General features: G+C 48.4%; 1 protein-coding gene across 1 annotated transcript in view; it reads right to left on the bottom strand.

The window, feature by feature from the left end:
- Nucleotides 1-15,615, bottom strand: part of LOC146359857 (cation channel sperm-associated auxiliary subunit epsilon-like) — a 207,030-nt gene that overhangs the window by 183,655 nt on the left and 7,760 nt on the right. Inside the window, exon 2 of the mRNA XM_084828255.1 lies at nt 6,171-6,219. Within this exon, the coding sequence (XP_084684381.1) occupies nt 6,171-6,219 (49 nt within the window). The remainder of the gene's footprint in view (nt 1-6,170; nt 6,220-15,615) is intronic.

The raw sequence follows: 15,615 nt of genomic DNA, 5'->3' as shown, positions 1-15,615 counted from the left end.
TCCAACCACAGATTCAGATCTAGGACTGTGGCTCCTAGATTGGTTGAAAGGTAAGACAGAGCTATTCGCCACCAGTATAACAATGTCACCTCACTTTAAATGTCTGGATGGTATTTCTAGTGATTTTCATGTAGATATTAAAGAATACTGATATGGCCAACAATGAAGAATGGTATCCATTCCACTGGTTTTCTCCTAATCGTTCTACGGTGCAATCCTACATGATCTGCCCTGGGTTGATCCTACATGATCTGCCCTATTCTATGCAGAGCGGGAGGTGCACTGCACCTCCCGCTCTGCATTTAAGCTAGATGGGCGTTTTTGCCCATCTAGCACAGGCTTTGAGGAGGGGGAGGAAAGGAGGCTGGGGCGGCCAAAGGATTTATTGTATGGCTTCTGCCTCAGTCTCCTCCCCTCCCCCAGGAATGCCCCCTTTCCTCCATCTCCATGCTCCATTTTCCAAGTGCAGAGAGGTAGCCAGTACAATTATCTCCGTGCCTGCTATGAGGGGGAAGGGGCAGGGAGGTTGGAGCCCCATCTCCAAGGTCGGAACCCCATCTCTGAGGTCAGAGCCAGGAAACGGAACAATCCTATGGGCCTCCAGATGCTGTGTAGGGGGCATAGGACTGCTCTTAGTGTGCCTACGGTTTCATGCAAATCAGTGTGATGTTGTTGCTTAAGTCTTCGCTAATAAAACACCACTAATTTCAATGGCCCTGAGCATGGTAAGTTTCTGTGGACTATGTCCACTGAGGTTAGGATTATACTGTGGGCTTCTCCAAACAGGGCTTATATTGTGCCATCAAGATTAGTTACTCACAGAAGTTTGTGGGACCTTTACACAATATTGTCAACCTCCGGGGCTGCTCCCATGGTTTATGACGTTTATCCCGCCTTTGTAAAACACAGGGAAAGTCCAATTTTCTCTAGGAAGTGCTACGAAGCACTTTATTTGCTAGGTGTACTTCTGTAATGACGCTATAACAGCAGAGCCATCTAGTGGCTGTAAAATGAAGCATAGACCTTGTTGAGAAATTAAAAAAACACATGTCATCCTGTCTAAAGGAGCTGATCCTAATCCCGCAAAGAATCCAGAAGGAGAAGCCCCAGTAAGAATGTGGAATTTTAGCCTCGTGTGGTGAAGCTCTATATTATCCTACTCCCACATGAGTGACACTAACACAGTTAGATAAATATGTTAGATATTGTCAGGGTGGAAACTGAGCCAATAGAACCCCAGAGCAGTTCTGATTCTGAAGAGGAACAGCAATCCATGGGAGAGGAGCTCGCTCATCTCTCACAAGCACAGCAGCTGGCAGAGATTCCTCCTGCCAGCATTCCTGGGCTAGATAGTGACCCTGGCAGTGAGAGAGCGCTGGAGGGGGGCTTGCTGGACGCTCGATGCCAACGCAGGGAGCTACGACAGATGGAGGGCGCGGAAAGGAGGCGTAGCGCTCGTTTGGCGCTCAAGCAACAGTCACGTCCCGAGAACTCAAGGGAAAGAGGGAGGATCTCTCCCTAGCCCATAAGTTCAGGGTCTTCCCGTGATTCTCCTTCAAACGGGGACCAACTGCCTAACCTGGAGCATAGGTTACTCTGCTATCTTTCTCTAGTGCTGTTCCTTGCTTAGTCGCTGGTGATTAGCATCTGAAAGAGTCATTAAGTTGTAAAAGGATTAAAGCCTTGAAAAGAATCCTTTTGTCTGTGTCTTGAGTTGGCTATTGGAGTAGACTGTAAGAGGCAGCTAGGGCGCATCCTGACAGCTATAATGGTTAAATTGTAGACATGTTTGAGCATACAACTGAGAAGAGAATCACAATTAATACAGGGTATAATCCTATGCATGATTAGTAGGGATGTACGAAAGTCACTTACCTTTAAGGAGCTTGGATTCACGGTGGGGGGGAGGCGCTCCGTCCCTCCCCCTGGAATCCTCCCTGGGCCGGCTCCGCAGAGCTGCCGGCCAGGGCCATCCACAGCCGGAGTTCTGGCCGCGGACAGGCTGCTGCGGCCGCCATTTACGTCCTGCAAAGCTGCCGTGATAGGCTACATAAGTATTTACGTAGCCTATCACGGCAAGCCAAAAACAAACAAACCAGCGTACGCAAATGGCAGCGGCTACGGTGGCCTCCCTTTGCGTTCCCTATTTTTAGCCATTTTAGCCTATGTAAATATTTACGTAGGCTATTACGGCGAAAAAGAAGGGGAATGCAAATAGCATAGTGGGCGCCATCTGTGTCCCCCCCCCCCCGTTTTAGCCTACGTAAATATTTACGTAGGCTATTACGGCAAAAAAACGGAACGCAAAAAAATGCAAAAGTATTTACGTAGCCTATCACAGCTATTATGAAGAAGCGAATGGTGGCCACACAAGTCAGCGCGGACGGCAGCAGGTAAGTGCTCCGTTCCGCACACCTTTCGTGGGTTGGGGGGGCGGGGGCTTCGTTCTGTCACGGATTTCGGGGGGCCGAATGCACTGGCATTCGGCCTCACCGACATCCGTGGTGGAATTCTCTGACATCCCTAATGATTAGACAGAAAAAAGTCCAAAACTGCTGGCTAAGGAATGCTGTTGGGAAAGCACTGAATGCTGGCTGTTGTAGGATTTTTTTCTGTCTAAATTTACATAGGATTGTGCCTTCAATCTGTTGGGAAAACACATTCGGCATATTCACTGAACATTAGGATGGAGGAGAATTTTGTTCTTTTTGATTTGGGGAGCAAACGTCTTTAAAATCACCCTCCCACAACCAATATTCATAACAAACATAGATATGCAGATCCACATTTATATGAACAGTTCCACTCCCATTTCACACCACCTGCATTTCTTACACTTTATGAGGTGGCCCAAGGGGTCTGCTTTTTTATTGTTTGCAGCAACTACAAAGCACAGTGCCTGCTATGGGGGATAAAAATTCCTCTAAAATCCCTGGGAACTGGTAGTATGCCATGACGTGCTGTTGCTTTCTGGATAATTCTATGGAAAAAGATGACGGCCACCATGTACTGGTGAGGGTAGCCTCACAAAGACATTGCAAGGGGAAAAGATGACAGTTACAATTGTTTGTGTACAATTATCCAGGGTACAACAGCATGTCATGACATACTGTCACTTCCTGGACTTTTTCAGAAGGAGTTTATCCTGCTCAGCAAGCATTGTGCTTTCTAGCTCGTCCAAGCAGCAACCGCCTTGTAACTGCTTTGTTTTTTGTTTTTAAAAGCTGTTTTTTTAATTTTAAAGTTCTGTTAACCTGTACAATTTTTTAAAAGATTTTTCCTAAAGCAAAAAACTACTGAAATGGGATGGACTCAGTTAGGGGCAGGGAGGGAACAAACGTAGCCTGTCCCTACTGTCCATATTATAATAGTTCAACATTTAAATTCAGCAGCCACAAATCACATTGCCCACAGCATACTGTCCTAAAACAAATTCCCCAAAGTGAAGTATTGTTCCAGTCTTTAATTTTTATTAACAAAAAACCCTCTATTAAATCAGACTACTATGTGGACATGGTCCAGAAAGAAGCTTATAATTATTTAAAATAAACTAGTCTCATAAGTACTGTAACCTGCATATGAATAATCATTTGGCCGTTTACAATTTAGACTGGAGCAATATGCGCATATACTGCCAGTTTTGCTAGGATCAGCAAAATTAGTGCGAATGTAAAACTGTTTTCTCAGTACAAAGCAGTGATGCTGGTTTTTCAGAAAATTTTGAACTGGAAATTTTTCCTCTGCAAATTAGGCTAATTTGCAAAGGGTTCTTTGCATCAGAAAATGTTCAGTTTGCATCACTAGAACATGATCTAATTTAACATGTTTACTAAAGACAAGTAAAATAAACAAAGGTTAAAAAAATACCCTATGTTAATTTTTTTGTGCTAATACACCACAAGTGTTTGACCTGAAATATTTGAGGGAAAAAATTAAAGCACATGGAGAGAGCAATCCTATGGGGATCAACGGTCACCTACGAACCTGGGTGCGACCACCTATCCACTGCAGGGCGGGAGGAGTAGTAAGAAGCATATCTCCTCCATGCTCCCACTGCTCTGTTTTTGTGGCTAGACAGCCGATTTTGGCTGTCTAGCCATGGGACCTTGGAGCACGGGTTGTGGAGGCCAGACAACACATAGGAAGTGTCATACTGGCACTTCCAACCTCCCCGCCCTGCCCCCAGGAACGCCTCGTTTCACCCGCTCCATGCTGTTCTTAGGAGCATAGGGCCGATCAGCACTGCTTATGAAGTGGTGCAGGAGGGGGTGGAAGTCAGTACTTTGAGAACTGACCTCGGAGCGCGGGCTCCGAGGTCGCTTCCTGGGAACCGACCAATCCTATGGCTGTCTAGCTGCTAACTAGCGGCCATAGGATTGTGCCCTTAATGTAATTTCAATATTACATAGACATTTTTATTGGAATACCTGTAAAAATGTAAAGACAATAGCATTTAAATGTTAGAAAGAAACAGACGTATTGAAAACTGTTGACACACTAAATTCAGCCTTCCCCAACCTGGAGCCCTCCAGATATGGTGGACTACAACTCCCAGAATCCTTCAGTATGCAAGTCCAACATTTCTGAAGGGCACCAAGTTGAGGAAAGGTACACTAGTTAATTTTAGCAACCCAAAGAACTGTGTGTGATATGCTGGCAAAGACCTTTTTATTTTCCCAGGCATTTTAGCTTTCTAGACTTTTAGCTTTGCTGTTTTAAATCTGTATTTTAAATTCCTGCACTGCTGCTAGGTTTTATTGTGGTTGTATTGTTATATTGTGGTTTTAATGTTCTATATATTTTATATTGTTTTATTGTACGCCGTTTGGTTTTAATTTTTGTGAACCGCCCAGAGAGCTTCGGCTATTGGGCGGTATAGAAATGAAATGAATGAATGAATAAATAAATAAATAATAAACCACTCATCTGTTTCAACAGAGTTCAACTCTCTTCCACTATGGTTGTTGGGGCACCTTCAGCTTCACTGTCAGTACTTATTAGTTCCATTTTACACTGAGACATATATGTATTTCAATGACATATGTATTCTCTCACATACTTGCTAGGAATAATCACCTGAAAAATATTCATTACAACTTTGAAGCTGCCAAGCTGACTAATACTGTATTTGCACTTGACATCCATTCATAGTTACTAATGAACTATGAAATGGAAAACAAACTGCGGAAAATAAAGCACTGGACAAATTTCCGAAGAAAATATTTCATCCCACATCACTGGTACAAACTAACCTTCAGAACAAACATGGTTTGTGAAAAAGCCAGTGTATTTAAGAGTTTACAACTGCAATCCTAAATCTGCTTATGACAGAATAAATTCCATCAAACATAGTGAGACTTATGAATAACAAAGAGTCTTGTGGCTCCTTAAAGACTAACATGTGCTAATTAGCTTATCAACAACCAGATGTTTGTGTTATCACTAACACTGCTTTGTGAATGGTCACCTTTAAGCTTTAAGTAATTGTAACTGGGTTGTATTCAAAGGTATGGGGGGGGCAGTTCCGCCTCTTCCAACATGCCTTTGATAGTCCATGAAAGCATATGCCATAATAAATGTGTTAGTCTCTAAGGTGCAACCAACTCCTTATTGTTTTGCTGCAACAGACTACATGGCTACCATTCTGGAAACACATGGGATTTTAGCTTTTTTCAAGTGTTCTAGAACTGGATGCAACAAACATGTGAGGGGGGGAGTGTGCTAGCCCCACCACCATCCCTATTGTCATTTTCAGTCTGAAGAGAGAAAGTTGCCTTCCACATGTAGTAGGCAATGAAAACGTGCATGGTGGGGGACAGACCTAGTGCACTCCCCCTCCTCATACGCTTATTCTATCCAGTTTCTGTACACCTTAATAGGGCTTGTGCTGCAATTCTAGTTTCATGGAACTTAAAGATCCTTAATGGTAGATGATACCATTATCTTTAAAACAATTTGAAGAATTTCATAGATACTCCACATCAGGTTACAGTAGGAAACTTCAAAGTAGTAACATAAAAATGATCAGTTTCAGTGCGGCCAGTGCTAATGAATCATAGAATAGTAGGGTTGGAAGGGGCCTATAAGACCATCGAGTCCAACCTCCTCACAGAATAGTAGGGCTTAAGCAGCATGTTTTCTATATATTGACTCTGAACATAATCACTTACTGTGGTTCTTGTAGAAAAGATAAAATAGTTTCCAGCATTTGTTCTATACCTGAAAGTTAAATAAACAAAAGCATTATTTTTTATTTTTTCCTGCAATAAATGCTGATAATTGCAGCCAGCATTCAATCAGTCACACATACAAGATACACTGTATTATGGGGCCAACTCAACATTATACCTGAAATTCATGACTGGATTTCCTGACATTTTTTTAAAGTTCAAAGCCAAAGGGAAAGGGGCATGTTACTGGCACTGCTGGAAAGGATGTTTAATCAGTTCCCTGATCAAAATTGTCCCAACTGCTATTTTCCATATTGCCTGTTCCCCACACACCCCAGACTAATAAAGGGGATATTTCAATTGGGAAAGGGTTAAACGCTCCCTTCCAAAGCAGTGTTGCTTCAATCAAATTTGCCCCTCCCCCAGTGGTTGATTTTAAGTTTAAAAAAATAAACTGGAAGATTCAGGCATTGATCTTCCATGTAATATGTAGCTTGGCAATATAGTATTAAACAAAGAGGGCTACAGTTCTTGGCTGGCTCTTGTTGCTTTCACAGATTTAGAAACATAGGAAGCTCAGCCACAATGTTATTTATTTATTAATTAAATTTATTAATCGCCCATCTGGGTGGTCACCCAGCCACTCTGGGAGATGTACAACATATAATAAAACAGTTTAAAACAATAAAATTATACAATAAAAACATTTTCTAAAATACCCTAACCCACCCCAAATGCCTGCCTGAACAACCACGTTTTTAATGCACAGCGGAAGCTCATTAAAGAGGGGGCATGATGAAGTTCCTTAGGGAGGGAGTTCCACAGAGTCGGGGCCACCAGAGAAAAGGCCCTCTCCCTCATCCTCACCAGTGTAGCTGTCCTGGCTGATGGGACAGAAAGAAGGCCATCCGAGGCTGATCTTGTTAAGTGGCCTGTCTGGTGTTGCTGGAGGCGCTCCTTAAGATAGGCTGGGCTGGAACCATACAGGGTTTTAAAGGTCAAAACCAACACCTTGAATTTGGCCCGGAAAACAACTGGTAACCAGTGCAACTCCTTCAGCACTGGAGTGATGTGATCTTGCCAGCAGCTGCCTTTAATCAGGCGATCTGCCGTGTTCTGTACCAGCTGCAGCTTCCGAACCGTCTTCAAGGGTAACCCCACGTAGAGCGCATTACAGTAGTCTAAACGAGAGGAGACTAGGGCATGTACTACCGATGGGAACAGATGGTTGGGAAGGAAGGGGCGCAGCCGCCGTATCAGATGGAGTTGATACAGCGCTGTCCGGCTCACAGCTGACACCTGAGCCTCCATGGACAGCTGGGAGTCCAAAATGACCCCCAGGCTGCGGACCTGGTCTTTCAAGGGTAACCGTACCCCATTCAACACCAGGTCAACATCCCCCAGCCTCCTCTTGTCTCCCACCAAAAGTACCTCTGTCTTGTCAGGGTTCAGCTTCAGCTTATTCCTCCCCATCCAGCCACTCACCGTCTCCAGACATTTGGACAGGGATTCTACGGCCAACCTTGGTGAAGATTTGAATGAGAGGTAGAGCTGCGTGTCATCCGCATATTGATGACACTGCACCCCAAACCTCCTGATGATAGCCCCCAGTGGCTTCACATAGATGTTAAATAGCATCGGGGAGAGGATGGAACCCTGTGGCACCCCACAAGTGAGTGGCCACGGGTCCGAAACCTGCTCTCCCAGTGCTACCCTCTGGTATCTGCTGGAGATGAAGGACCGGAACCACCACATTACAGTGTCTCCAATGCCCAACCCCTCCAGGCGGTCCAGGAGGATACCGTGGTCAACGATATCAAAAGCCGCTGAGAGGTCGAGGAGAACAAGGAAGGAGCATTCACCCCTGTCCAGAGCCCTCCTCATATCATCCACCAAGGCGACCAAGGCCGTTTCTGTCCCATGCCCAAGCCTGAAGCCCGACTGAAATGGGTCTAGATAATCGGTTTCTTCCAAGTGTGCCTTCAACTGCATCACCACCACCCGTTCAATCACCTTGCCCCAAAAGGGCAGATTCGAAACTGGGTGAAAGTTGTTCAAGACTTGGGGATCCAAGGAGGGCTTCTTTAACAGCGGTCTTATCACTGCCTCCTTGAGGGCTGATGGCATCACTCCCTCCTCAAGGGAGGTGTTCACCACCGCCCTGATCTCCTCACCCAGTCTCTCTCTGCAGCCCATAATTAGCCAAGATGTGCAAGGATCAAGTAAGCAGGTGGTCGGCCTTACAGATGAAAGCACCTTGTCCACTTCATCAGAAGGAAGAAGCTGGAACCGATCCCACAAAACCTGTTTGCCACAGGCCGCCTCTTGCTCACTACCTGTATCCACAGCGTGCAGAGTAACGCTCCTTATCCGATCAATTTTATCTGCAAAGTACCTTGCCAAGGCCTCACAGGAGGCCTTAGAATGCTCCAGTGGTTCCAGAGCCATAGGACCGACCAGGCTCCGGACCACTTGGAACAGCCTCCTGGGACAGCACTCTGCAGTAGGGGTGCACGAAAGTCACTTACCTGGTCTTGTAGCTTGCTTTGCGGTGGGGGGGAGGCGCTTCGCTGCTCCCCCTGAAGTTCAGGCCGGGGGGGGGAGGCTTCCCTCCTCGCCCGGCCGAAATTCAGGCCGGGGAGAAGCGCCCCATCTCCCCGGCCGCGAACTTCAAAAGAAAAAAAAAAAACACGCCCCTGTGATAGGCTACGTAACGATTAACGTAGCCTATCATGGCTAGATCTCCAAAGTCAGCCGTGACAGGCTACGTTAATCATTATGTAGCCTATCACAGGGGCTTTTTTTTTTTTTTTACTTTGCCTGTAATGGTGGCGGTGGCAGCCGGTCGAAAGACCGGCTGCTGTCCCCGCCCCTGACGAAGACCTGCCGAACCGCCACTGGGACCCGCCGCCGGGAGGGACATTCGTGAAAGGTAAGTCCCATCCCGGGGGGGGGGGGGCATGGAGAAGTTCTCCCTGAACAACCTTCGGAGGACCGAATGCGTTGGCGCTCGGCCCCCCGAAGTTTCGGGGAGAAATTCTCCCCCATCCCTACTCTGCAGACGTGATACGGGCAGCATAATATTCCTTTTTTGCTGCCTTCACCGCCACGTGATAGGCTGAAGATACAGCTCTAGCACGTGTCTGATCATCTTTGGAGCAAGACGTCCGCCACCGATGCTATAGCCGTCTAACCTCCTGTTTCAGAGCTCATAACTGCGGATTGAACCATGGTGCAGTCCGAGCCCTGTTCAGGGGGAGAGGGTGCTTCGGAGCCACCCGATCTAATGCCCCAGTGATTGCGGCATTCTAGCCACCCACCAGGGTCTTGAGTGAGTGGCCATTGGCGTGCTCCAGAGAATCCCCAAGCGCGTTTAGGAATCCATTTGGATCCATAAGACGCCTGGGGCAGACAATTTTAATGGGTCCTCCACCCCTGCGGAGGGGTTGTGGAACCGAGATGTCTAACATCACCGGACAGTGATCTGACCATGACAAGGGGGTGGTGAATATACCCCTGACTTCCGGATCACTCCCCGCTTCTCCAGAAACAAATACAAGGTCTAGTGCATGTCCAGCTACATGGGTGGGCCTAGTTAGAATATGGTGCAGCTCCCAGGAAGCCATGGTCTCCATGAAGTCCCGAGGTGCTCCTGTGAGGATGGCCTCCGAATGTACACTGACATCCCCCAACACCAATAAGTTAGGGGACTGTACACACATCAGAGACCACCTCAAGCATCTCGGCCAGGGAGTCAGTCGTGCAGCGGGGTGGATGGTACACAAGCAGAATCCCCAGACTGCCCTTCGGGCCCAACCTCCAGTACATGCACTCAGCAACCTTGGTCTCCCAGAGAGGGGTCTGGTGAAGACCAAGGACTCTCGATAGATAACAGCCACTCTCCCTCCCCGATCCCCAGCCCTCGGCTGCTGTGCATGTGAAAATCCGGCTGGACACATGGCTACCAGAGTTGGAGTGGCAGCCTCAGCCAGCCAGGTCTCCGTAACACATGCCAGGTCTGCACCCTCATCCAGGATCATGTCATGGATGAGGGAGGTTTTCTGGGTAACAGACCTGGCATTGCAGAGCAACAAACGAATGCCAGAAGATGGAGTCACGCCTCCCCCAGCCATCCTTTGTCTCTGGACAGGCCCGGAGCAGGGGACAGATACTACACATCTCTCCCTTGTTCCCCTTACCTGGCATGGCCTGCCCCTAGTGCTCCCCCAGCGCCTGCTGCCCAGCCTCGGTATGTTCTGGCCCCCAACACTCCCACCGCCGCCTCCATCAGGTGGACACATGCCCCCTCACTCCCACCTATCAGGCAGGCTACCCACCCCTAAAAACACAACAGAATCCCCCAGAAATTAAACAACAACAACAATTAAAAAATCCCCTTAAAAATAATGCCAGGCAAAAGTCCGCGGGGAAGGCCTGGTGTTGGTGGTGGCAGCGGCGGAGGGAGTAGCAGCAGGCGGCACGCTTCTTCCCCGGTGGTGGTAGGAGTGCACGAAAGCCACTTCCCTGGTCTCGCAGCTTGCTTCGCGGTGGGGGGGAGGCGCTTTGCTGCTCCCCCCGAAGTTCAGGCCGGGGGGGGGAGGCTTCCCGCCTCGCCCGGCCGAAATTCAGGCCGGGGGGGAGGCTTCCCGCCTCGCCCGGCCGAAATTCAGGCCGGGGAGGAGGCGCCTCGCCTCGCCCGGCCGCAAAATAAAAAGTTAAAACAAAAACAAAAACCCTGTGATAGGCTACGTGACGATTAATGTAGCCTATCACGGCTAGATCTGCAAAGTCAGCCGTGATAGGTTACGTTAATTGTCATGTAGCCTATCACGGGTGACTTTAAAAAAAAAAAAAGCGCGTACGCAAATGGCGGCCCCCATAGGGAGCTGCCATTTGCGTTCCTTATTTGGTCGCTGTAGTCTACGTAAATCTTTATGTAGACTACGGCGAAAATAAGGGCAACGCAAATAGCGCTGCCCTTATTTTCGCCGTAGTCTACGTAATCTTTACGTAGACTACAGCGACCAAATAAGGAACGCGAATGGCGGCTCCCTATGGGGCCGCCATTAGCTGTACGCGTTTTTTTTTTTTAAAGTCACCCGTGATAGGCTACGTGACGATTAACATAACCTATCACGGCTGACTTTGCAGATCTAGCCGTGATAGGCTACATTAATCGTCACGTAGCCTATCACGGGGGCGTTTTTTTTTGTTTTTTTTAAACTTTTATTGGAATGGCGGCGGTGGCAGCCGGTCAAAAGACCGGCTGCTGCCTCTGCCTCTGCTGAAGACCTGACGAACCGCCGCCGGGACCCCCTGCCGGGAGGGACATTCGGGAAAGGTAAGTCCCGTCCCGGGGGGGGGGTGCGGGGGCGTGCGGAGAATTTCTCCCCGAAACTACTTTGGGGGGCCGAACACATTGGCACTCGGCCCCCCGAAGTTTCGGGGAGAAATTCTCCCCCATCCCTAGGTGGTGGTGGCTTCTCCTGCAGGCCCTGGCTCTCCCAGGCCACCTCAGCCAGCCAGCTTATGCAGGTGGAAGCAGCACAGCTGGCTCGGTACCTGGGGGCTTGGTCCTGCAGGGACTGGCTGTCTGCCAGGCAGAAGTCCGCAGGGAAGGCCTGGTGCTGATGGTGGCGGCAGCAGGCACACCTCTTCCCCAGTGGTGGTGGCTTCTCCTGCGGGCCCTGGCTCTCCCAGGCCACCTCAGCCAGCCAGCTTATGTAGCCCCTCCAGGGAGGGGCAGATGGAAGCAGCAAAGCTGGCTTGGTACCTAGGGGCCTGGTCCTGCAGGGACTGGCGTTCTGCCAGGCAGAAGTCCGTGGGGAAGGCCTGGTGTTGGTGGCGGCAGCAGGCCCAGCAGCAGCAGGCATGCCTCTTCCCCGGTGGTGGTGGCTTCTTCTGCAGGCCCTGGCTCTCCTGCAGGCCCTGGCTCAATGTTTCCTGCAGTGGCTCTTCTGATGCCAAACTGATGTCTCTCTGTGCACACACACACACACACACTAGCCAGGCACCATATATAGATTGCCATGTGTTTAACCACTGGAATTGGCTCCCTCATGTTGGTGGTTTGCCTTTCCAGCCCTGGCTGGAGTGCCTCTGCAATTTCAAAGAGGGTTCCCCATGTCATTCTGAAGTTAGCAATCCACTGCTCATCATGCCAGATTTGGAGAACAAAGTTCTCCTACCAGTCCTGGCTGGTAGGGAAATGCCACCACCACCGTTCTGTTTTGGGTCTGGCCACGTGGAATGCAGCAGACTTCCCCTTCCCATAGGGTCATAAGGCTGCCCTTCTCCTATGCCTGCGCCTCATATCCCTCCTGAGCGTCTTCAAGTGGGACTCCCAATCCTGTAAGAGCAGATGGGAGAGCATAGCCCAAATGCTGGCCACCAACATGCAGATCACGGAGATGCACATCTGCATGCATTGAAGATCCATGTTGGAATGGCTGCTTTGCATGTGAGCAGGAATTTCCCCCCATCTGCACAGACAGGAAGCCACCTGTGTGTGTGGGGTGGGGGGAGTGGTTCCAGGAGAGTCCAGTCAAAGCAGTGATATACTGACAGTGGCTTCATTCTTTATACAAATGCACTATACTGAATATGCAGCATTGTACTAAGTTGAAGTAGCACATTTATACCAGTTTTTATTTCACTGATGCGCTATAGCGAAATTAAACCAAAGCAATCAACCTGGGACACTGAACGTAACTCCCTGCAGTTACAACTAACTGAAATAGCACTTTAAGCAAACTTTCTGAACTCCTATAAAACACAGACACACACCCATGCAAGCAAGGCAGGGTAAAGCCCCCCCAGCAAAGAACAGTACTCCAGAGTGGTTCCAGCAGCCCAAATATAAAGGAATTGATGCATCTGTCAGTTACCTAAGGCACTATTGCGCTACAGTGAAATCTCGCGATAGCAAGGGACCTAGGACATGGAGTAAAACTGCATTTAGTAACGAGTAACCGAAATAGTGGTTTTGGTGCTCCATCAAAACTCATATAACAGACATAAGCACACCCATAGATGCAAGCCAGGGCAAACTCCCCAGCAAACAATACTCCACCAGTGTTCCCACACCCACAGCAAACAGAAATAGATGGGTCTGCCAATTTACTGCGGTCGAGGTTAGTTAAATTTTAAAAAGAGCCTGGAAGGGTCCGAAACAGGCTGGGTGGCTGGGGGCACTAACGCATGCTGGCCAGAGAAAGCAGAAGGGGCAGAACAAGGTGAGTGGGAGGGAGGGAACAGGCTCTCTAAATGATGATGGGGACAAGACTCCACCCAATAGCCAACCCAAACAATTTGCAGTAAACTGCGTGTGACCTGCTGAGAGCCCCAGGCTAGCGTTGGGGTAATCCGGGTGTTCAACCCAGTGTGCCCCCAAACGGAGCAGATTTGACTCCAGTAAAACGTGCAACAAAGTGGACAGCGAGCTAAATCCATCACCATGGAGATTCAGCTCTAGTCAGAACATTGTTCCATCTAGCTCACTATTGTCTACACTTGACTGGTAGCAGTTTTCCAGAGTTTCAGACAGGGTTTTGGGACCAGCAGGGAGTACACACTAAGCAATGGCTGCCTGAAGTGAGTTGCTAATGAAAAAGCAGCCGCACTGAAAGGTAAATGCTCACTCCTGAAAAACTTACAATTGGCAGAGAGGAGGGGATGTCGCAGGGAAGACAAACAGCCCGAGAACAGGACTCAAAAGGCTATTTTGGCCAGGGAACTGATGGTGGATTGGCAGAATGTACAACTAACAGGGAGGGATCTAATATGATGGCTGGAGTAACACCGCAGCAAAAGAGAGACACTGCAGTGGCTGAGCTGCTGGCAGTCGTTACTGAGACACCTCAGAAACAGAAGGAAGAGTTAACACAGGAGCGGGCAGCAACGTTCAAGTCTCTTGAGGAAGTTAGATGCCACTTCTAAAGTGGCGGGAATAGGAGACATGGTGAATGCAGCATCAGATATGGTCATAAATCATGAAAGGAAAATCTACAGCCTCATTAATGTTATAGAATAGCTACAGTTAAAGCTGGAGGACTTGGAAAATAGGAATCACAGCCAAAATCAGAGGAAGGGACAGATATATCAGCATCTGTAGCTGGCTGACACAGATTGTTTCAGATATATTTATATTGAAAAAGCAGACATAGGAAGGGTGCATGAAGCCTGGGACCAAAGCTGCATGAAAATAAAAAGCCCAAAGATATCATGACGTGTTTTGCCTGATTTTCTCTAAAGGAGCTACTCATTCAAAAACTACACAGACTTAGATTTCTCACGCATAAAGGACATATAAAATATTTTCCAAGATCCCTGCTTAGAAACCTTGAGAAAACATCAAGGCTTTTGTTCACATACAGAGAAACTCAGAAGAACTAATATCCAATACTGCTGAGGATTCCCATTCTACCTTGTGGTCACTCATGAAGGCAGCACAAGAACAGCTGCAACTTCCTCAGAGGCAAAGAAGCTTCGAGCTTTGCTGAAGCTTCAAATCCCAGTGGACACACCCCCAATGAGGCAGGAGAGGGGGAAGGTAATCCATCTGAGAACAGCAGGAAGTGAAAGACAGCTGTAGGGAAGGTGAAACATGAACAAAGGCTAACTGAATGGAAAAAAAGATTCCAATGAAGAGCTCTAATAGCGCCCAATAATAGTCTTCAGAAGCATGTAGGAAGAAAGCCAGACTATAAAGCACATGGTCTTCAATGTCTATACACTAATGCCTAGGGATGGCGGAGAATTTCTCCCTGAATCTTCGGGAGGCCGAGCGCCGACGCATTCGGCCCCCCGAAGTTGGTTGGGAAATTCCCCGCCGGCCCCCCGCCCCCCCCCGGGACGGGACTTACCTTCGGCGAATGTCCCTCTCGGCGGCGGGTCCCGGCGGCAGTTCGGCGCTGGTGGGGGCAGCGGCTGGTCTCCCGACCGGCTGCCGCCGCCACCATTGCAAAAAAAAAAAACTAAAGTAAAAAAAAAACACCACACCCGTGATAGGCTACGTAACGATTTACGTAGCCTATTACGGCTAGATTTCCAAAGTCAGCCATGATAGGCTATGTAAATCGTCACGTAGCCTATTACAGCTGACTTTGAAAAAAAAAAAGCGTGTATGCAAATGGTGGCACCCATGGGGCGCCGCCATTTGCATTCCTCATTTTGGCACGTCTAGTCTACGTAAAGATTTACGTAGACTATGGCGAAAATAAGGGAACGCTATTTGCGTTGCCCTTATTTTCGCCGTAGTCTATGTAAATCTTTACGTAGACTAGACGTGCCAAAATAAGGAACTCAAATGGCGGCGCCCCATGGGTGCCGTCATTTGCGTACACGCTTTCCCCCCCCCCAAAGTCACCCGTGATAGGCTTAGGGGTGGACGAAAGTCCCTTACCTGTCCTCGAAAGACGTTCGCGGTGGGGGGGAGGAGCTTCGC

The sequence above is a fragment of the Heloderma suspectum genome, chromosome 1 (assembly GCF_057233095.1).
Source record: "Heloderma suspectum isolate Gila_16-S chromosome 1, 16-S_ref, whole genome shotgun sequence".
NCBI lineage: Eukaryota > Metazoa > Chordata > Lepidosauria > Squamata > Helodermatidae > Heloderma > Heloderma suspectum.
This window is presented reverse-complemented; position numbering and strand designations above follow the sequence as displayed.